The sequence below is a fragment of the Zootoca vivipara genome, chromosome 7 (genome assembly GCF_965207765.1).
Source record: "Zootoca vivipara chromosome 7, rZooViv2.hap1.1, whole genome shotgun sequence".
In the NCBI taxonomy this organism is placed as follows: domain Eukaryota; kingdom Metazoa; phylum Chordata; class Lepidosauria; order Squamata; family Lacertidae; genus Zootoca; species Zootoca vivipara.
Genome location: NC_142590.1, coordinates 20,637,730 through 20,661,519, shown reverse-complemented (window position 1 = coordinate 20,661,519; position 23,790 = coordinate 20,637,730). Strand labels below are relative to the sequence as shown.

Sequence of the window (23,790 nt, the reverse complement as noted above, 5' to 3'; positions counted from 1 at the left end):
CCGAATGTTATGCCAAATCGTCTAAAGAATTTTTTATTTGGGTTCCCATGCTTCAAGAAATTGGGGATTCCTCGCAACCGTCCACTGCCGTCTTTTTTCTAAAGTTCAAATCGTCCTCCAAGTTCATAATAATCCAGATCTTCCCCTTACAGTCACATAGATGTTTTCCACTTTCAACCGATTGTTTCCCAGCTGCTGAGATAAATATCAAACGAGGTTTCACAAATGTTCTTTCTCCTGTGTGGGTTAATCAGTCCAGCCTCCCCAATCTTCTTAGTGTGAAGCTCCCTGTTGCGTCGAAGCAGCGCCATCTTAAAAAGCTCAAATCACTTTCGTTTTCTCTCATAGCCATGAAGATTAACGATCTTTATAAAATTTACAGCTTTTCCAGGCAGAAGACCCAAACATCAAACCATAAACTCTTGGTAAATTAATGGATCTCCTTGCCCTATAGCTGAACTTAGCTTCAGGTCGCTGCTCCAATTCAAAGTGCGTCACAGCTCATAAATCCTCCGAACGCGTCCAGGACTCCTTCCGTCCGACTAGGGGGGGGGGGGCTTTTCTCATCGGCAACTCCACATCTTTAAAAATTATGCTCAGTAACAACAGTTTATAAAGTTCAACTCACACAGTCTTTTGCTTCTCTTTCACTCCAAACAAGCCAGGACATCGCGTCTGGGAAGGTACGAAGTAACTCGTATGAAGAAAAATAAAACTCCATTCCCTTATCGCTCCGTCCCCATCAATCCTTCTTCCAGATGATATACAGCCTTTAACTCCTCTCCCTCAGCAGCATAGATTTCTCAGCAGTAAACAGCGCTTCTTCCCCTCCTTCTGAAGTATGTCCATAGATTTAAGCCTAATTATCTTCTTTAACCATGGAAATCTCCGCCATGCAGATTAGCGTCCGGGAGTCCTGGCCCTCGTAAGTGCTTTTCAGCCCAAGCTCCCCCCACTCCATAAACAGTCAGAGTGGGTCTGGGGGCATCGCGGGCCAGCGGCCCCTCTCCGTAACCCCCGAAGAGGGTAGGGGGTTGCCATTTACTCCCCTAGCAACCGCCAAATTCCTCACGAAGGTCAGAGGGATGGAAAACAGGTCCGCCATTCCTGCCGGCGGAAACCGGAACTCCGGGAAATGTTTTATATCTTAATGTGTCAGCTTCAAACATTGGAAGCCTGAATTGTTGGTCTAGGACCTAAACATATAGAAATTTATTCAGAGTTGGAATTTTCATCATCCTGTTCTTCCCTGGCTTACTCTAATAAAGTAGCTTTGTCTTTTTTGCTTGTGATTTTTCTGTTGACGTTTCATTCAGGAAGGCCATAGTTTTGCCTTGGTAAATCTAGACTTTAAATAAATAAAAGAAAGGGTTATGGTGGCAAAGCAAATTGGAATGCAGGTAAAGTTTCAAAACTAGAATTTCTGTATTGCAGGTATTTCCTCAAATTCTCACTTGTTTTAGCTATGCCCATAATTTCTTTAATTCAGGAAGATATTTTATCTTGCTGTATTTAAGTTTTGTCTGGCTGAACAGGTTGTTAAAGTTGTTGGTTGTAAGTCAGGTCTAGTTCTTTCCATACTAGTTATTACAAATTAATTATTGTTTACACTGTTTTTCAATGCATAGTATTATAAGCCAGTAACAACAAATAGTCTGATTCTAAAACAGTAAGTTCCTCAATATGCATAATTATATTTCTTATCCCATGTCAAGACATGGCAGGAGTCAGTATGGTTGCATCTGCAGAGACCCATGGCCTAGGAGAAGCCCCAACACCATAGCTGCCAAGTTCCAGATTGAAAAATCCGGGACCAGCAGCGGCGCAGCACCGGAAGTCGCTTCTACACGACTTTCGGACATGCGTAGAAGCGACATCTGGCACCGCGGCCATTTTGGAAATGGGCACAGCGGCACCAGAAGTCGCTTCTACGCACTTCCGGAAATGCGTTGAAGCGACTTCCGATGCCAGCGCTGCCCGATTTCCGGTGCCCATACGTGGGCAGAGCGGCACCAGAAAGATGGCCGCCGGCAGGAGCTGCTTTCCGGGGGATTTACGGGATATAAATCCATTTGGGAGACCAGCGGGAGGGAAACGGTAAGAAAATACGGGGGGGTTCCTGGGGAAAACGGGGTACTTGGCAGCTATGCAACACTGACAAAAGACAGTAGGTCAATACAGTATCACAATTCTTGATGAGTGAAATGACAGGTGTAAACAAAGCAAACAAATCCATAACACTGTAGTATGTGAACATTTGAGTTCTCCAGAACTCCAGGGTGGCTAACCTGTGGTCTTGTTGGGACTTCCAACTCTCATAAGCCCCAGCTAACATGGAAATTGTTCCAGGGATGATGAGAGTTAGTCTAGAAACATCTGGAATGTTATACTGTAGATTCTTCAACCCAAGACTAGATAGTAAACATTGCAAAGGTAACTGCTTAAATTTATTTTCAGAGATAAACTGCTGTGCGGTAAACTACTGTGGGGTTAATTGCTGTAGGCCTTGCCTTCTCCGTAGGCCTTGATGCAACTTGAAACATATGTAGTACAGTACCTCTGGAATTCTCTTCCCCTAAGAGTAAAACAAGTCTGAACTTTGTTTTTGATGTTCCTTGAAAACCTGTTTGACTTTTTCTCCCAGGCCTTCCCAAATTAGTCCGTTCTATTTCTGAAGCTTTTCGTTATTGTTGGCTTTAAGTTTTTAACAGCATTTTATGATTTATATTATGTTTTATATTCTATTTTTGTACATCAAATGTAGGATTTGAACTGCCTTATTTTTATATTTCTAGCCACGGAACTCTTTTAGATTAAATGTGTAAATTGCTTTGTAAAACAGGTGTACGTAGCAGCTTTTGATATGATCAGCCATGACATTCTAGATCAGCAGCACAGATTGGGGGGTTGGAGGCACTGTATTACAATGCTTCCACTTCTGTTTTGGGGACTGCTTCTGGAGACTAGCACTGAACAGCTGTACTTTTAGCCTCTGTCAATTGTGCTGGGGTGTGAAGCTGTTGGGAAGTGGCCATTAAAAGATTTGGGGTTAAATGTCAAAAATATGCTGTTGACACTCAGTTCTATTTCTGTCTTATATCTGAGTCAAGAGCGGCCATGCACAACCTCTTTAGGTACAGTGGTGGGCTGGATAATGGACAATAAGCTGAATCCTGATAAGATGGAGGTGTTTCCAGGCTGAGAGGTTTCCAGGTTCAGGGATTTAGGGAGTTTGTTTCTGAAGGGCTTATACTCACTCTAAAGGAACAAGTACATGCTTCTGGTTCCATTGCTTTCACTGGAGGCTGAAGTTTCCTCAGTGGTGAGGACTGCTCATCACAAGCTTCAACTAGTACACCAGTGATTCCTGTTTCTGGATAGGATTAGCTAGCCACTAGAACCAATACATTAGTAACCTCAAGACTGCGCCAGTTTGTGTGGCTACCCTTAAGGCTGGTTTCGAAGTTGCAGCTGACCTGGAATGAAGTGGCTTGGTTGCTGAGTGAGGTGCCTTTCCCAGCACATATAACACATGTGCTAAAAGAGCTGCACTGCTTGGTAGTTTGTTATTTTATTATTATTTTATTTTATTAACATATAAGGCCCCAAATAACCCAAGACAAGATTACCTGAAAGAGCATCTCCCCCCCCCCCCGCCCTATAGACTCATTATATCACTACTATGGCTGAAGTAGACCCTGTTGGTTGTGTTGCAACCTCCAGAGTTCCGTTTTGAGGCAACATGGAGATGGGCCTTTATCTGTGTTTGCACCTGTGCTATGGAATGAACTTCCCTCTGCAGTATGGCAGGCACAAACAATGATCTACTTCCATTGCTTATTTTTCCTCTTCGCCCAACCCTTTCCCTCACCATTGATGCCAGTTTTTAATGACTATAGTACTGTAATGATGGTGTTCTGTTTTCTTTCTTTGCTGCATTCTTTTACTGTTGTATACTGCTTTGGGATTTTTTAAAAATGATAGAAATGTTTTTAATAAATAATACTTCTTTTATCGCCAATGGCTGCCTTCCCAAGGAACTGTAGAATTGTACCCAAAATGATTCCTTATGCTCTGTTCGAAATGGAACTGGAACTGGAAATGTGTTCTTACACATTTTAAGCAGGAGCTAGCTTATGTAGGCAAAATAGATCCGGTCCACATGACAAACTAGTGATATCGGAGGGAAAACATATTTGCAGTGCTTCATGTATATTTTTATAGTTAAATATTTTTTTAATTTTCTTTTCAGAAAAACAAGATTGTCTGCATCATGTTGTTCATGAACGTTTGGGCGAACTCCTGCGTGTGCTAAAGGCAATCATTAGCAAGCACCAATGTCTTAATTCAGTTGATATTCTAAGTGCTGCAGGAACAGTCATCGCAAAAGTGAAAGGTGAGGAAAAGGAGAACTTTTGCAACTTGATATAGTAAATAAAGTTACCTTGTGATGTAACACAGATGTTGCTGTTAGCACTCCTCCTGTATTTACTTCCAGAGACACTCAACCATATAATTTGCCAGAGGAGGGAAATGCCAAACCAATACCTCAGACATGTGAGGGACTGCTAAATGAGGAACAGAGCTATTCCTCTCTTGATAACACACAGCAGGTGCATGCTAGTCTGCAAATTTTGGGGGTTTACAAAGTTAGATGAACACTGTTTTAAACAGTTTTGTACTACAACAGAACTGCGGGACATAGCTTGTTCATAGTGATTCTGGAGGGATCTTTGTTTAATTTTCAGCTTATCCAAGTCTTTACTCAGACCAATGCACTCAAATTGCCCAGTGAGAAAAAAGTCATTTACTGCAATAAATTAAAAGTACCAGTCTATTTGTGTTGCATATTTTCATTTAAGGCAGTGAGTTTTATGTCTGTACAGGTAGCAACCATTGAAGACGCGTAAAGTTGGCGCATGATTGCTAACATGTGGGTTATTTTGTACTCAGAAAAGGGCAGAATGGGGGCAGGGTGGGGTGTAATGGGGTGGGGAACACTCCGCTGACGCACACAGTAGCTAGGAACAGAATGCCTGTGCGGAATGGTCGCCACTTGTATTTGAAATATATGATATGCTGGTAACTTGTATGTATACTGTTGGGTAAGATTGAAGTTAGATGTACAGGGTTTATCAGCTTATTTGGAGGAACAGTTGTTGCATAACTTTGGGTTCAAGACGGGAAAGAGAAACCACAAATGCACGAACAACTATGTTGTGAAACTGTTGTGAAACCGTGAGACTACTATTATTAACAAATAGCAATTCTCGGGAGCTTTGCTGATCATCAGCCAGTTCTCGAGCGTATGTTTAACCTAGCCTCTGCAAGATACTCAGCCTTGGTTTTCCCCTTTAGCTGGTCCTGGAGAAATTGAGACAGCCTCTTCCTTTTCTTGGGTCTAGACAAGGGTTTCCCAAACTTGGATCCCCAGCTGTTGTTGGACTACAACTCCCATCATCCCTAGCTAGCAAGGCCAGTGGTCAGGAATGATAGGAATTGTTGTCCAAAAACAGCTGGAGACCCAAGTTTGGGAAACCATAGTCTAGACTACGAGTAGGGAACCTTACAGTTTCAAAGCCACATTTCCTAATGGCTAACCTTCAAGGGACCCAGGTGGCGCTGTGGTTAAACCACTGAGCCTAGGGCTTGCTGATCAGAAGGTCGGCGGTTCGAATCCCTGTGACGGGGTGAGCTCCCGTTGCTTGGTCCCAGCTCCTGCCAACCTAGCAGTTCGAAAGCACGTCAAAATGCAAGTAGATAAATAGGAACCGCTACAGCAGGAAGGTAAACGGCGTTTCCATGTGCTGCTCTGGTTTGCCAGAAGCGGCTTTGTCATGCTGGCCACATGACCTGGAAGCTATACGCTGGCTCCCTCGGCCAATAATGCGAGATGAGCGCGCAACCCCAGAGTCGGTCACGACTGGACCTAATGGCCAGGGGTCCCTTTACCTTTACCTTTTAACCTTCAAGCTAGAGGCACAGGCCAACAGTGAATAGGGTCAAAACAAAAGTGGTAGAACCTATCTAAGCAGGGCAGAGTTGACAGAATACATATGTTGTCATATATACATGCAGCACATAGAATCATAGACTCACAGAGTTGAAAAGGACCCAAGGGTCATCCTGTCCAACCCCCTGCAATGCATATCCATGCACATGCATGCAATATGTTACTTCTCCTCTCCCAGCAATTAGATTTCACTTTTTAAAAACATTATTCAAATCCTGTTGTCAGTGGGGGATTTTTTTTTAAATGAAGATTGCAGCTGGAAAGGGTTCTGTTGTGTCCAATAGAAGGCTTTTTTCAAGCCAAATTGCTTGGGAGGGAGGGAATGGTATGGGCTATATGGGGAGCCCTCATGGGCTGCATCTACCCCAGGGGCCACTGGCTCTTAGCTCCTGGTCTAGAGACTGTAGCCACAATTACATGCCTACCTCAGAATATCCAGGGAGCTCCATCAGTATTGGGTCTCCATCATGCCATCAGGACTACGAAACAACACAGGATTCGTGTAGATCAGCAGTGGTCAGTCTGTGGTCCTTGGGCCCACATACATCACTGTGCCAAAATCATGTCATTGGAGGAAGCCCAACAGGAGGAGAAAAATAGGAATGGAAGCTGAAATGGAGTGATAGAATGAAGAGGGGGAAAGCTTTCTGCAAGTGTTCAGTTCAGACCGCTGGCAAGAACTCCCCTTCCTCCATCTGTATCAGGTGGAGAGGAAGAAGGTGGAGAGAAGAGATGACATCATCTGCCACTGACTTAACATAAGTAGAATTTCCATAAATTTAGAAGTCACGAAAATACATTTTGGGGGGGAGGATGGAAACTTAGGGGAATTTTTTTAATATATGCCATAGTGATGACTTCTTTTACAAGCCAATACTTATTTTACTGCTTTAAAACATACAATTTATAACATAAAATCATACTTTCTGGCATATGTATGAATTTTACATTGCACTCTTATGCATAGGGTCATAGAATTGTAGAGTTGGAAGGAATCCTGAGGGTTAGTCCGCCCCATCCAATTTGAAACTATACCAGAACCTGCTTAGTTTTGCAAGTGTGCTAGCAGTTTTATTTCTGTACCACCTAAATCACGCAGCCAAATAATTTACTCAAAAATAAGACGTAATTGCACAAAAGATTGCAACCTCAATAGTGTAAATGCCTGAGTTGCCAACATTGAACCCGATGGGATTTCCTTCTGATTAGACATACAGTACATAGGATTGTGATATTTTGTAGCAGGCTGTCCAATCCATGTCGCAGACTTTGGGAGAGAGGTGGAAAGATTGACCACAAGGGAGGGGCCAACCAAAGGGACAGGAGATGTTAAAGGATACCAGAACAAAGCAAGCAGCAATTCATAAACAACAAAGGTCCTGCATGCTCCTCTTGTGAACATAGTATCACCCCATAAGTCATAGGCAGCCAATATAGTGCCCTTCAGATACTGTTAGATTGCAATTTTCATCAGCTCCATACAACAGAACCAATGATTGCAGGTGATAAAAGTTGCAATCCAACCATGTCTTGAGGGCACCATGTGTACTAGGTTCAGAAATGCATCTTGCATTTGAATATTTGAGACTCAAAGCATATGTCTATAACACAAAGAAGCAATTGTTCTCTAATGCTGTGTACTGTCTTACATAAAAATAGAAAGTGAGTAAAAAGTGTCTTAAAGCATTTCACACATTCCAAAAGATAAATTATTTAATAACTTTTTTTTAGTGTCCCTCCAATTTTTTGAGTGTGTCTGTCAGGCTTTCACATCTTATTTTTGGGCCCCTCAAAAGTTTCCTCATCTCCGTTTAAAAAATAGTCTTAAGTCATTAGCCCTAGCACTGTGAATCTTACTTTCATCAGGGATGGAAGTGCTTGTCATGATGCTATCACTGAAGCAGATCTCCTTTTTCAGGATAGAGAAAGCCTTGCTGGCACTACCAGCAAGGTGCTGAAACCACCTCATGCCATACTATCCACCACAGCCAAGAAAGCAGCTCTTACCACCGTTATAGCCTGGAGACATCCCTTGTTTGAAACCACAGAGAGCTGCTGCCAGTCAGTGTGGACAGTATTGAGCTAGTTAGGGTGGCCGCTGTGAGGGATTCCCCGTTTCCCACCCCTCACTGCTTTAACAACAGAGGCTCTCCCTGTGCTTCTATACAAACGGGAGTAAACCTCCAGTGTCCAAATTGAACTTTTCTCCAGGGTACCTCAGGGCTCTGCGTTCGAAACCTATTGCCACCAGTGGGGTCTCCCTCCCATGGATCCTTACTGCTACAATTTGACTCTCCCTTAGGCAACTATGTGGCTCCCTTGGCTTTCCTAACCAGCCCTTTGTATGACAGGAGAAAAGCAAACAGTTTCCTCTTCCACAGGAAAGCTTTGTTCTCGCCTCTTAGTCACACCTCTGAAGGTACTGAGACACTGCCCGAGTCCACGAACGTTTAGGCACATTCAATTTTATTATTTAACTTGAAAACATGGATTTCTCTGGTTCTTAAAAGTGCATATCTTCTTCTCATATAATACAGACTTGTTAATACATATCCTGCATCTTGATAATAACGGTTATAACCTTTCTTCCCATCCACCCAAACCTAACCTCCTGCTCCCTCTCTAACCCTCCACTCCCCAACTGTCAACCCCCAACTGCCTTTCAATTTAAAATGAGAGTCATCTTAGAGATCCATAGTTAAAAGTGGAAGTCAGCAAATGTCTCCTCTTTTTTGCTCTTCAAAAAATGGCACCCTAGTTAGGTTGACCAGTGGTCTGATTCAGTAAAAGGCATCATCCTTTGTTGTTTAGCTGACCAGATGAAGAGCCATAGTAGTTGTTATTTATTAAATTTTTATACCACCCTTCATCTGAGGATCACAGAGCTGTTTACAATATAAAAACACAAAGTTACACACATAACCTGTTTTGTTCATTTGTAGCAGATTTGTTGAAGGATACAGTCTACATTCTGGATCTATACAGTGGTACCTCGGGTTGCGGACCTGATCCGTTCCGGGGTGCCGTTCGCGCCCTGAAAAGTCCGCAACCTGAGCGGCGTTTTTGCATGCGCTCATGGCGAAACCCGGAAATAAACACTTCCAGGTCTGCTGCGTTCGTATCATGAAAAAACTCAACCCGCAGCAGACACAACATGAGATATGACTGTATTCCTAAAGAGTTTTAAAATTAGTCTCACTGAAGTTAGGGTCTGCCTTCAAGCATGCGAGGTAGACTTCTACTCCTATTTGTTGTTGTTGTTTAGTCGTTTAGTCGTGTCCGACTCTTCGTTACTACTTAAATTATCCATATAAATTTATCTTTTGTTGGGGCCCAGGATAAACACTTTTGAAATGCCATTTGCATTAATAATAATAATAGTAATAATAATAATAATAATAATTTATTATTTATACCCCGCCCATCTGGCCGGGTTCCCCCAGCCACTCTGGGCGGCTTCCAACAAAACAGAAATTCTAAAATACAGAAATCCATCAAACATTAAAATACAGAAATCCATCAAACATTAAAAGCTTCCGTAAACAGGGCTGCCTTGAGATGCCTTCTAAAGGTCTGGTAATTGTTGTTCTCTTTGACCTCTAGTGGGAGGGCATTCCACAGGGTGGGTGCCACTACCGAGAAGGCCCTCTGCCTGGTTCCCTGTAACTTGGCTTCTCGTAGTGAGGGAACCGCCAGAAGGCCCTCGGAGCTGGACCTCAGTGTCCGGGCAGAACAATGGGGGTGGAGACGCTCCTTCAGATATACCGGACCGAGGCCGTTTAGGGCTTTAAAGGTCAACACCAACACTTTGAATTGTGCTCGGAAACGTACTGGGAGCCAATGTAGGTCTTTCAGGACCGGTGTTATGTAGTCTCGGCGGCCGCTCCCAGTCACCAGTCTAGCTGCCGCATTCTGGATTAGTTGTAGTTTCCGGGTCACCTTCAAAGGTAGCCCCACGTAGAGCGCATTGCAGTAGTCCAAGCGAGAGATAACTAGCGCATGCACCACTCTGGAGAGACAGTCAGTGGGCAGGTAGGGACTCAGCCTGCGTACCAGATGGACCTGATAAACAGCTGCCTTGGACACAGAGTTGACCTGTGCCTCCATGGACAGCTGTGAGTTCTCCTAAAATAGTAAGCATAATGTAACTATAAAAAACTGAAACATCTCCCGTAAGTGCACTAAGTGAGTGTTGTGGTTACTGTGTTAAAACAGAGAGGCCTGGGAGAGTTACGATAGTGATCGTTAACTAAATTGCAATTCCCGAGAGCATTTATTTTGCAATACCATGAGGAGATAAATTTTTCAGGAGACTGGCATAAGTTCCAAAGCTTAAAATCACAAGGCAAAACTTAAGTGAAAAGTCTTGTACAAGGCCTTAGAGACATGGTATGAAGTTTGTGGTTTGTTCCAAAATTAGCAATTCCACTGCCCTGCCACACCCTTTCATTACTCTCCACTTGTATCTGTTTTTTCTTCAAACATCCTGTTACTTAAAAAAAACAACCATCAAATGTAATTAGAGGAAATATAAAGACTTTTAACATCTTGTATTACAAAATTTTGAAGCTTTTAAGAAACTCCAAACATGTCATCTAAAGAAATGTGAATTTGCTTTACTAACAAACACTTGTTAAATAACAATTGCAAAATTGCAGTAATCTCAAGTTTCTGGTGTCTTTGCCCTGGAACAAAGGGCAATCTGGTAGTATTCTACAGCACATACATTTAAATCAGTGAATATTTAGAAAAATATAAAGTTAGAAAATTTATTACATAGATGACAAGTATCCCTTTAGATTGATATGCCAGGTTGTTATATAAGTCCTTGAATAGTGGTTTTGTTTTCTTTAAATGGTGGTTGGTGGCGTATGTTTACATTAATCCTTCCCATTTCTGTTAAGTTGTATGCTCAGTTGAAAATGTAGAGGCAAAGATAGTTGCCATTTCCAGACATAGAAATGGTACTACTACTCATTGTTGTCCGTGCTATTGTGTGCAGCCAGGATGTCCTGGGGAAAGACTCTGTTCAAAGCTGATGTTAAGTAATATCAGTGTGCCAGTAATGGCCGAAAGGAAGGCTATAGGAATCTTTGGAGGGAAGTGTTTCAGGAAGAAGGTAGGAGTCTTGCACTTTATATCTTACATTTGTCCGCTTGCCTGTTTTTAAAAAACGTAAGTGTGCAATCTTTGTCTTGTTTGGAATTTCAGATTATGAACATAGGGCTACAATCCTAAATAAACATAATGGAACTAAGTTTTTGAATTCACTGCTACTGACTTCAAAAAATGATTTGTGCCGTAAAGGGAGCAATGAAGAATTGCTTCCAGAACAGGAAAGTGTGTGCGTTTCTTCTCGCAACATATATTTAGAGAGAAATAGTTAAACAACTTGCATTGTATATTATACTTTTCATTTTCTTGCTTTCTTTCCTGGCCTTCTAATTTCCATAGTTAACCATTTGTCTGAAGTTTGGAAATCGATTTCCTGACAGAATTTTTCTCCAAATGCCTAATGTAAAATTAAATCTTGATTTATATTTGTGTTGGGAGTATTGTAATGTGCAGTTATATATTCATTTTTCTCAAGGAGAAGTCTTAGTGCTTGAATATTATACAAGGGAAGCATACGATTTTAACAAAACTGAAAGTAGTTGATGATACCTGGCATTTTGAAAGTTTTACTTTTTCTTACTAAAAATAATGATCAGTGCAATAGAGGATTGCTTAGTTCAAGACTCATTTGTTAAAATGCTTACAATGAATACAAACATACATTCTAAAGTTTAGCAGAATTGATTTTGGTGCATATTCAATGAATGCCGAAGCATTGTTTTCAGGACGTAGAATGTATGATGAAACTTCTTCCACCACACCTAGAATTTCTGTTTGTCTAACTGTTACAATCCATGTAGTCTAAGTAGCTCATTAGCTTATCATAGTATAATTACTAGAGAGTTAATTTGTATCCATTTACTGGAAAAACTCTTCCTTTCACAGAGGAAGTCTAATGGAATATCCGGCTTAGTATATTTGTTATCTTTTTGTGTTTACACACCTGGCAGGAAACTTTAGTTTTTTTGCACAATTCATGATGTAAGCTACATGATCTTGTTCCAAATAAATTTCTTTCTTACAAGTTTCCCATTTTTAACCTCTAATTATACATCCAATGGTTTTTCTTCTATTCTTCATTTTTAAAATTGAACTGAAGATTGGGATTTGATTCAATGTAATCATTTTACTGTGATTGGTAAGAAGTTCTGCAAAGCAGAAGTGGGAGAAAGTACATGGAGATCTGGTAGATCACTGAATGGTTTGAGATAGATCAGCAAGGATTCCAATTCCCATTTAGCGCTAGCATAAAAATAACTTTCTCCCTTCTAAATTAGGCTTCTGAAATGAATAAATATTGGTGGGAGAGAATCAGGAGCAAACCCTTGTGTAAAAGGATTGTGAACTCTGTTATGGAATTGAAATCAAATTCCTGAGCAGAGCATGTGCTTAGAGGAACCCTGTTCCTTAATTCTAAGTGTATGCTGCCCACCCCCAGACTCCACTGTTTTGCAAACAAAGCAGATGGCACAAGCCTGCCCCTGCTTCAGAGTTTGAAGAAACTGTTTTCAAGCAGCTATCTGTGAAAAATGGGAACTGTTTTGAGGAGTGCCATATGTGCCAATCTTCCTAGGTATCAACATTTTAATAGTAATGAATCTCAGGGCTAAACTAGATGAGATGATGGGTCTGTGACTGCATCTCTACTATCCTTAAAATTTTGGTCACTAGCGAATGATTGGGATGTAAACTAAACACACCAAAGCTGCTGTTTACCCTGCTATCAGTAACACTTTGCCTCTACATTTTCCACAATAGAGCAAATAGCATCTTGAGAAAGAGAAATTACAGATGGAAAAAATGAATTTGGTTCACATTTTTAATGAGCAAGCCTAATTGCCAGTCCCAGACTTTTTTTGTAGGTCAGAATGTGGTTATCAATCAGATTATGCACTTCTCTGAATTTTCCCATGCAGTTTTGGTTCAAAACATATGCACAAAAGCATATTTTATGGGGAAATGTGCACAAAAATGTGTATTTTAGGGGTATGTGAATTGAAAAAATGCAAAACTACATATTTTAGGGAAATAATGTAGAAAAAATGCATAGTTTAGGGAAAATGATACAGATTAAATGCATTTAATGCATTAAAAACCTGCAAGAATTGATTAAGTGCATAGGAAAGAAGAATAGAAGAAATAGAGGAATAGGATGAATAGAAATAGATCCATTTATGCCTAGGAGAGAGGCTGTATGATTTCTATTGGGTAAATAGCACAAGGGGAAAGGATTGACCCTGCTCCCTCTGTGGTGCAGTACCAATCCAGATGAGCCATTCTTCCCATCCCACTCTGCAATTACTGGAAAGAAAAAGATTTCCATAATCTTGTCTAGTGGAGCCCTAACTAGTCTGATCTATTATGGGGTATTATTCCTTTATGTAGATTATATTTTGTTTTCCTGTCTCTGAAAAACAGTTACCACATCTAAGTCCTTTGCTAAGGGAACTTATTATACTTCCCTTCTTGTCATGAGATGTAAAGAATTCTCAGGTCCTTAAGCAGCTTTTGTAAGTGCAGAAACTTAACATTGTTTTACATTGTCAGTTTTCACACATAGTCATTTTAACATGGCATTCCTGAAGAGGGTATCATGGTAGGTAAATGTAGTTTAAAATTGTAGAAAGCAGGCTTATAATATCAGTATACTGCATTTAATGAATATTTGGGCATCTAGATGCTACTGTCAAATTTATAGATGTTCTATGTTCCCCAACAGGTTATATAGATAGCCCTGTGGTTTGTCTTGGAAGCAGTTTCATGGTTTGTGAAAGTACAATCTGATTAATGTACTCTTCTTTGTTTTCTTCCTTAGCTGTAAACTTCAAGGAAGTTAATGAAGAAAACAAGCGAGAAGTCCTAAGTGAGATATTCTCTTCTATTGACACACTGGCATTCACATTTGGCAACATGTAAGTAAAAAATAATTAACTGTTCGGTTTGTTTCCTAAAGCACCTTAAGTCTCACCTTCTTTGAACTCTGCTGCAATGTGACACTTTTGTGTTTCGTCCCTTTTGTCCATTTGTTGGTCTATACTTTACTTGTCCCCCTGCCAATCCTGTTTTGGACTACGTAGATGCTGCTCTTACAATATGAGAAAGAATGGGTATTTGTAAAGTCCTCTGGCTGAGAAACTTAATTTCATTGTGTTCTGGTCCACTCCTTTCTTGTGACTGCTTCTTCATAATCATTTCCCACAGTAGCGCTGCCTATTTGCTCCAGTAATTGCAAAGGTACCTTAAGGGCAAATTAAGAAACTATGGCTGTGTTTGGACATCTTACTAAACAATGATTTAAAATGATTTTTGTTGTTGTTGAAGAAACATGCTAATGCAAGATATTGAAGAGCATAGTCTCCCCCACACACTCTTATGCTTTTTCTGCCCTCCTCTTGTACAAGAGGTTTACTTGGAAGAAGTTTACTTGGATTAGTTTCAAGCAGACCAATTTCAAACTGTGACCTCTGAACCTGGTTTATTCAACCATAGTTAATGTTAATCACAGTTCTGAGTTCTGATGATGCTAGACGGTGCCATAAAGCAGATGTTTCCAGACTCCTCCCAGCTGCCCAGGATGAGGAGAGGGCAAACATACGAGCCTGGGAGGTAGCCAGGCTCACTCACATCTCACTGAGCCATAGTTTAACATGACAGCTGAATGCTTTCCATGTCTGCCCAATGGCTGGGAAAATATACTCTTGGTTGACTCTGATTTCAGTGAACCAAATCTTGAACTACCAGTATAAAACAATTTGTAGTAAAATAGTTTCACATCTAGGTTTTGTATCTATTTTTTACTTATCTTTTACAGGCGGAGGACGCCTTAAATAAACCCTGAACATTCTCATGTGGTTGTCTGTTCTGAGTATTAGGTAGACATTTTGTTCTCGTATAGCAGGGCAAAGCATGAGTGAATTTTCTTCTGGTTCTCATGGCAGAGTTTCAGACTTCCTTATGGGAGATGTGGATAATAGCTCAACATTGGGTCTTCCCGTATCTCGACAAAGTCAGGTAGGGTAAAAATATTTTTTAAGTTGTTAAAATACATTTTGCATTTAGTAATATTATAGAAGAGAGCAATATTTTTTTGACTATCCAGCAGGATCAGTTTAAAATGATTTTGTTGTTGTTGTTGTTGTTGTTGTTGTTGTAGAAATATTCTAATGCACAACTAAAACTGATGTTTTCTAAGAACTAATAAGCAGTTCCTATCTGTAAATATATATAAGGCCTAATTTAAAGTAGCTTCTCTTTGGAGGTTCTTTACTGTGTTTATACAAAAGTAGTTAAGGTGCTTGGGCCAAGCAGATCTAAAGTAGGAAGCTGCAAATTAATTGCTGTGTCAAATTGTATTAGATGAAAAGTAACTTTCAAGCCCTGTTTGTGCTTCAGCTGCTTTAATGGTACTTGGTAAATTAAGTCAATGCTTAATCCAGGTAAGATGAAGATATTGTAGGTGGGGAAACAGATTCCTCCAGATAGAGATATGCAACTAGTCATAAATGGGGTTGTGTACCTCCTGAAGAGCTGGCAGTTTGGTAGTGAACATGGATGATGCTGACTGGGGATGCTCAGGTGATAGCAGTGGCCAGGAGTGCTTTTTACCAGCTTTGACTGGCTCACTAGCTGAGACCCTATCTGGAGAGAATGCATCTTACTCCAGTTATCCATGCATACTAGTGACATCCAGGCTAGACTGTTATAATGCACTCTATGTGGGGCTGCCTTTAATGATACAGTAGTTCTGAAACTTTGACTGGTACAAAAGATGGCTACCCAACTGCTAAAGGCAGCTAAAGCATATCACACCTGTGTTGCACCACTTGCACTAGTTACCAGAGTGTAACTAATTTACTAGGCCTAATTTAAAATGTTGCTCATTTATTGCATTGTCCTATTTTTATTTTGTTAAATATTTTTATTTAAAGTTTTCTTGGTTTACAAAGGTATGCGCAGTGTCTCCTTTTTTCAAGTTACATTTTCCATATGCCAGTTTCATTTGTTGAGACACTAGGGTTACATTAGGAAGAAAAAGGGGGGAAGAGGTGGAGGGGGGACAGGCGAGTGGGGACAGGCGAGTGGGGGTGGGGTCAGGAGGCGACGTTTCTAATTTGCTTAATGTATGTGTGGGGGTTTGTGTCAGCGTCGTTTGTGTGGGTTCTCTTTGCTGTTCGCTTAATGGCACTTGAAAACCTTGGTTGCAGCAAGCCAGCTGATGGGGGGGGGGGAACAAAACCGGAAGTCTCAAGGAACATTAGAGGAATGGTATAACCAATGTGGTCTCTGTCATTAGCAGAAAATCTTACTAAACAAGTGTCAATAGGGTGGTGCAGGCAGTTCTGCCACACAGGGTGCTGAGCCGATGGAGTGCAAAATTGAGAAGATCCATTTGGGGGCTCCAATTTTTGGCCTTGCACAGGGCATCATATTATGAAAGATTACTGAAGTCCGCCCTTGATGGCTACCCTTATGTGCTTATGAGGCAGCCATCTTTTTTCTTTATCATGTTCCTAGTAGGCTATTTTTTTAAAGAGTTGAAGGAAATATTGGAGGCATTGCCTCTCACTCATTTCTTTTGTCCCACTGCAATCTTTCAGCAAAGAAATTTTTGCAATTTTATGTTGGCTCTTTTTGAAGCACCCCAAAGAGAATGGACTGAAAATACAGTGTTCAGTGATGCTTCCATCATATCACCTTCAGCTCTCTGAAAATATCACCTGTCGCCAGCCAGTTTTCTAGTGTGTTGGTAGAGGAGAAGCTAATCTTTTTACCTTCTGTCACATTGAGAGCTTCCTTGATTGACTGAAAGAGGTGTGTAACTGAAGTTAAGCATTTCTAATATGCTTAACCTGCAAGCAATTGGCACATTGTATGTAAACCAGATTTTATGTTTCCACTGATGCATGTTCATGCTTCATTTGTTGCACCCAGTCCACATACCATTTTGCCAAAATTGGCATCTGTTGTGCAAGCATAGAAACTGCAGTAATTGTACTTGTATTTATTGCTCTTGGGATGCTTTGTAAAATGTGTTTGTACATGTGCAACAAACACATGTTGATTATTTGTGACAATTGACGCTGTTAACCCCATACCCAGTGCCCGCCTTATATTCTAAACATTTTAAAAGCTTTTTCTTATGCCTAATAGACTTTGCCTGTCATCATTGTCCAGATTCATATGAGGTTGACTAGCTAGAAAGTCTAATTTTAAATGGTAGTGCATGTTAGTAAGGTTACCTATGGGCGCTTTATAACCTTTTTTGTATTTTCCTTTCCAATTTTATTTTTGGATGCCGGGGGGGGGGGGTTCTGTTCGCTTTTACACCATAATGGATATTTGGGCATTTTTATTTCTAATGGAGAAAAATGGCAACAATACTTCCTTTCCATCCACTTTGCATGGACAGGGTACTGTGCTATTGAATTGGAAATATGTTTTCAGGAATATTGTGCAAAGTTTAAAATACACTTGGGGTCATGCTTTGGCTATGCATCAAGTTCATTCATAAATTAGCCATTTTTTTCAGGGGGAATAGTTAACTTACTTTGTTAAGTAACCAGCTCCACCAAAGCTTTAAAAGGCTGTTTGAAAATGTTTGACACCTTGAAAGGCTTTCTATACTACCTAAATTGTCTTGCCTTTTTCAACCATTGTAGATTTAAAAGGGAATGGAGTTACTGGGCAGGAGTGCTTTCTACTCCATTCACTTACTATGTCAGTATTGAAAAATGCCACATAGTTAGTATGTTAAGTGTTTAATCATCTGTTTGCTTAGTTAATGCTAACAGCCTGCATTTTATTGAATGCTAGTCTTTTGAAAATCTTTCTGTGGATTCCGGGGGCTCACTGCACGAAAAGGATGACGTACAAGGTTCAGGTAAGCATTACATACAGTGATTTTGGTCTCTGTTATGTTTTTAGACATGTAGAAATAATGTAGACATAATAAAATTTTCTTTTTTACTATGGGGGGAAACTACTGGTATTTAACAGAAGTGAGTTTAGAACTGAAGTTAGCCCCATTGAAATTACAAAACCTCTGTGTTATTGGAAGTTGTAGCATGAACTTCAGCTATTTATACATTTTTTTCCTGTTTAGTTCATTACAGAAGAAAGTTTTATGTTGGCCATATGATTTGTTAGGATTTAATTCTGTGACCCTTTAATTTGTTCTAAAAGCCCTGTCAGTTCAATTTAGTGTCAACTAGCATTTAAAGAGAATCTCAAGATCAGAGCTGCTTTAGTCTCCACAGTTGCCTGATACAAGCTGTGCTGTTGCTGTGTGGTCATGTCTAAAATTCACTTTTTTGCATTTGACATTTTATTTTCAGGGCACCTTAGAGCTGAAGAGATTGATAGTGTTCTCCTAAGGAACGATAATGGAATTGAATCAGCTCTGTCCTATGCTAAGGCATGGTCAAAATACACGAAGGATATAGTTGCATGGGTAGAGAAAAAGCTTAACTTGGGTGAGTGGTTCTTTCTGGCATCTAATGAGCTTTGTCATGATGGAATTAAATCTGTTGTCAGGATTGTGCTACAGACTGTCAGTAATGTGATTTCTAAATTAGTAGCTGTTCACTGAAATGAGTGGAACTGTTGCCTGTTTCCTGTGACTGAAATATTTGTAGCAAAATAGTGTCTGTGTACTGTTAAATGAAGACTACAGAGAAGTTTATGCTTGCTCTTACTGCTCTCACTCACTATGTAAAACTGGTCTTCCTTCCCTACAGAAATGGAATGTGCTAAAAGCCTGGCAAAAATGGCAGAAACAACTAAAGCTATTCTTGGCTCTCAGGTGAGTGTTCACTTAATAAAAATGCACTGCTAATAATATACACACTTTTCTGTTGATTATGGAAGTTCCACTGAATTCTTCTTTGCTGTTTCCTTTATTTGTAGTTTTTTTCTATTTAAATTCTGATGAATATTCTTCTGGCTTTTTTTTTTTTTGCTACTGAAAGTAAGAAAAATTAAGCAAACTTTTTTCTTTTCTTTTACAATATTTTATTCATTCTTACAAGTGCAACTCTGGAACTAGGTTTTTTTAAACTGATCATTTTGTCTTACTAGAATGAAGGTTTACGTAAGGTTATTAAAGTAATGTAACAACTTAATTTTGTCACGGATCTGTCTAAAGCACTTTTCCCACTTAAATCAGTGGGAGAAATTGACCTGGAGGGATACTCTACTAATTTACATATCTTGGCTTACAGGATTACATGCCATTCCAATCAATATTCATAAATGCGTTCCAAAATGATGTAGAGAACAGTCAGCTCTGGCAACAAACGGCATCAGCTCTCCAAACTAATAAATTTGTTCAGGTAAAACCAATTCTATTTAAAAGCTTTTTTACATGCATAGCTCACAGGCATATATATTTTAGCCGTTGACATTTCCTTACACAGTCATTGGATTTCTCTCATGTAGCCACTCCTTGGAAGGAAAAGCGAACTGGATAAACAAAGGAAGGAGATCAAGGAGCTTTGGCAACGAGAACAAAAGAAAATGGTTGGTATATTTGAACATAATATATTGTGGGGGGCATTCAGGGATGTCCATCTGCTTGCATAATGGAAATCTTCTTCCCCCAACATCCCCCTGTGTTTCCCCAAAATCTGCTTTGTAGGTTTGGGGAACTTGTGGAACTGATTTATGGAGGAGGATTTATAGTGCAGGAAGAGAAGCCCCATTGCATGAGAAGACTTCACTTGTACTATGTGGGATATCACCCTTTGTTTCAGATAGAAATTCTAAACTTCCAATCTTACCTGCAGAGCATACAATATAGACATTCAGCATACATTACTCACTGTAATACATTGGAAAAGTTTACATATTTTAAAAAGAAAAATCCACTAGTTACAATTTTCTTCACATTTATGGCATAAAGGCCACAGTTCCTATGCCTTCCCATACTCCCATTCCCACAGTCCAATGTCTGGATGATGATGATGTGGATGATGATGATGATGATTAAAAAGCTTTGAGTTAGAATATAACGTGTCACATTCTACAACATGGAAACTGCTAATATTGAGATGCTTTCTTTTGGAATGAGCAGCAAGAACTGGAATCCACCGTTAAAAAAGCAAAGCTATTGTATCTTCAGCGGCAAGATGAATATGAAAAGGCAAAATCATCAACTGTTCGTGCTGAAGAGGAGCATCTGACCTCCAGTGGGGGTATTATTAAAGATGTCAGTAAAATTGAGAAGAAACGAAAACTTGAAGAGGAGGCTCTCCTAAAGGTAAGGAAACTTCTTTAGATGTGTTAGCAATGAAATGCAGTGTTACACTAGTTCTTGGAAAGATGTGATTCATAAGACATGTTGGCTTGTACTTGTGAAATTATAAAGTGCTTTTCTCATAGACTACTAAAGGTAGGGTTTCTTTAGGTATTTTAATAGGAAGTTTCTTCACCATCACTCATTCTTTATATGTTTAATTTGTTGTAGGCTGAAGAAGCCAATGAACATTTCAAAGCCAGCATGGCTGAAGTTGAAGAAAAACGAAATGATCTAGAAAATTTCAAAAGTGATATCTTAACCCAGCTACGGGAACTTGTTTATCAGTGTGACCTCACACTTAAAGCTGTAAGAATGTGTTCCTTGTGTTCTAGATGAGAAGAAAATCATTATTGTTGGACTATCATGTGTGAAAATGATTTGAAATATATCTCTTAAGCATTATAGCCAACCCTGCTGGTATATGGACTAAAGCAATATTGGTTTTATTTGGGCCAACCTATAAGCTGTGGTGTAATAGTGGAACATGAACAACCCATGCTCCTTCTACATTTATAGTTTTAGCACAAACCATAGTTTGCCAAGCTGCTTGAATTAGAAGGCTGTGCTTATTGTTCGTACTCCCAACCCAAGACTAGAAACCCACTTCAGACCATGGTTTCACATTCTGGTTTGGAAGGCTTGGCAATTATAGCTTTCCAGTTCAGATGCCCTGACAAAATCATGGTTAATGCTAAACAGGAAACTGATAGGAAAGCCATGAAGAGAGGGGAAACAGGCAAGTCCATGACTCATTGCTCATCTTCCATACCCATGGTTTGGAGAACTGTCTTAATGGTGTCTGTATGATTGTTTCATTCAGTATATTAGTAATTTTTAAAAGTAGTCTGAAGAACTGTCTAAACAGATCCACTTGCCTAGTTCAGAGGTAATGGGGAATGAGGCTTTTCCATAGTGCTGAAAGAGCTGCAGCAACCCTTTGTCTTGTGCACCTCCTGCTCTCCTCTTTCCTCGCTGTGAGTTGGAGATCAGAAATGCCAGATTCATTGGTTTTTCTTTATGTGCATTGGTACTAAGTAGAGAATCTCTTCATGTTCCTTCATCTTGAAACAACAGTGAGCCCAACCTTCAGAGCCTTACCTCAAAAAGTGGCAAGGGGGGGGGAATACAGCTGCAGCTTTGGTCCGCCTTACCTTTGACTTAAAGCGTCTGTGAATTGAATGATAATAGCTTGTAGTAGATTAAATAGAATACTATTGTTCCTAGCACCCCGTTTTTGAAGTCTGTCCAGAATTGAGTGGTTTCCTGGTACTATGATGTCAAGCACTCTGAATTGCTAAATAGTGCTGCAAAATTTCTCATAAAACTAAACAAGCTTCACACAACATGTGGCAAAAGATGTTTGTGAATGGTTTTTCCATGAAGTTGTTTATTTCATAAATTGGAATATCCATCCAGATAACATAAGTTTCCACAGCTTAATTATAGCAAGCCATTCATGGAAGGCAGACAACATCAGGAAGACAAGCAGAGGAGTTCATGAGGTTATGTATTAGTATAAAGTGTCCATTTGTCTTTGGGAAGAAAGGCTTAGAATCTTAGATGATAGATCTGTTTTGTATACGGTACATACTTGTTATTTAACTTAAGACATACATCAACTTATGTTGAATTAAAGGTGACACAGCTTTTTTGTAAATGTGGATGATATCGAAATGGAAGGGTTTAGCATTAAATTTCTTCTGCAGCTATGCCTTGCATATTAATCCTTAACTTTATAATAAATAGACCTAAGCAGCATCTTGAACGAGAGGCTGGCCCATATCACATTTCTAAATATGGATGCTTGAGGCTTCTAGTCAACTACAAACACTGCAATTTGTTTATATTCTCTCTTCAGATTTCTGAATACCGAGAGACTCAGTTTTTCAACATTTTATAGTTCTCTTTTCTTTTTTTGGTTTTGCTGATAAGCAAAGTGGCTTCCATGACTTCTACCAGTTCTTCTTCCCATTACAGCTCCCTGTGCCCACATCCCATGCTATACTAGAGGGTCTCCAAAACCTTAGGAAGGGCTTTTTCAGGCATCTAGGGGGCTTAAGCAAGGTGTGGTGGGAACAACCTGTTGTGTAAGCTGAGTTACACTCATGCTTCTTTGGATCCAAACCAGTACCACTACAGGCAATCAGAATTCACCCTTTTGCTGACTTCTATCAGTCTCACAAAACAGAGGTTGGTTTAACTATAAATACATCTTGCATCCACATGCTTTCTTGAAACCTAAGTATACTGACAGAAGGGAAATGGAGAAGTTTAATAAAAGTTGAACAAACTATGACAGAAATCTGTAATTGTGATTGGTGACATACAGGCTAGTTTTTTTTAAAAAAAATACAGTACCTGAAAAAAAATCATTTGTGAACTATTTTTGTAAGTTTTAAGAGATGCAGGGAATATTTCAAACCTTTGTTTCTTGAAAAATCTCAGTTTCAAATATCTTTTTGTTCCACCCAGGCAACAGTTAACCTGTTCCAGATGCAGCATGCCCAAGTTGTGTCTCTACCAGTTAACTGTCAGTCCCTCTGTGAGAGTGCCAAGCTTTATGACCCAGGACAGAAGTTCTCAGAGTTTGTGAAGAATTTGCCAAAAGATGATGTTCCCATTGAATCGGGTTCCTTTGAAACTCAGAGCTCCCAGGTTGGAGGGTGAGAGCTCAGATACCATCTTCACTTACTTGGCAGCAAATGTGAACAAAATGCTAGAGGAATGCAGATAGAAAATAAAAGAGTGAAAGAACTTGTTACTTTAATAAGTCAGGCATTGTTGAAAAATGAATGGAAATGGGTCCTAAAAGACAGGTGACTTTTCATAGTGTAGAACAGAGTTTAGTATTTGTTGTTGATTTTTGCTGAGGATTTTTTTTTCATTTAGCCAAAAAAAGAAAGATATGCAAAAGGTACCTCAGCTTGCACAAGTTCTTGGCTCTCACTTAAGTTCGTTGTCCACCCATTTGCGGCAACAGTTGATGCTTATCACTATGTCTATTCTTGTTGCTGAGCACGAGAATTTGGGACAAGTGGGACTTGCAACAAAAAATACTGCAGGGTGAGGAATTCCTGGTCAGGATACTGCATTCTGTTACATCCTCTCTTCCCATTTTCCAGCCGTCCTCCTCCCACCAGAAAGTCAGCATTCTGTAGCTGTTGAAGATGCTCAGTTCTCATTGAGATGTTTTGGTGGTTCGACCCTAAAAGCTATTTTGTCTTTTAAAAATATTGTACATTAAACCTTGGGGTTTCCAGAAGTCTGCTAAAAAACCTCCTCTTTTGAGCATGGGTGGTGCCATTTAGATTACATAAGCAATGTCTCCGTCTGAGTATTGGAAATATGGGGGTGGAATGATGGAAGC

General features: G+C 39.9%; 1 protein-coding gene across 4 annotated transcripts in view; it reads left to right on the top strand.

Annotated features, from left to right (window-relative positions):
- The window catches only part of ARHGAP29 (Rho GTPase activating protein 29), a 58,741-nt gene that overhangs the window by 21,991 nt on the left and 12,960 nt on the right, over window positions 1-23,790 (top strand). For all 4 annotated transcript variants that reach the window (XM_035121520.3, XM_035121517.3, XM_088673149.1 and 1 more), the window contains 11 exons: window positions 4,253-4,396; window positions 13,944-14,040; window positions 15,067-15,139; window positions 17,942-18,008; window positions 18,463-18,600; window positions 18,865-18,929; window positions 19,348-19,458; window positions 19,565-19,645; window positions 20,199-20,384; window positions 20,592-20,729; window positions 22,896-23,086. In XM_035121520.3, coding sequence (XP_034977411.2) covers window positions 4,253-4,396; window positions 13,944-14,040; window positions 15,067-15,139; window positions 17,942-18,008; window positions 18,463-18,600; window positions 18,865-18,929; window positions 19,348-19,458; window positions 19,565-19,645; window positions 20,199-20,384; window positions 20,592-20,729; window positions 22,896-23,086 — 1,291 coding nt within the window. The remainder of the gene's footprint in view (window positions 1-4,252; window positions 4,397-13,943; window positions 14,041-15,066; window positions 15,140-17,941; window positions 18,009-18,462; window positions 18,601-18,864; window positions 18,930-19,347; window positions 19,459-19,564; window positions 19,646-20,198; window positions 20,385-20,591; window positions 20,730-22,895; window positions 23,087-23,790) is intronic.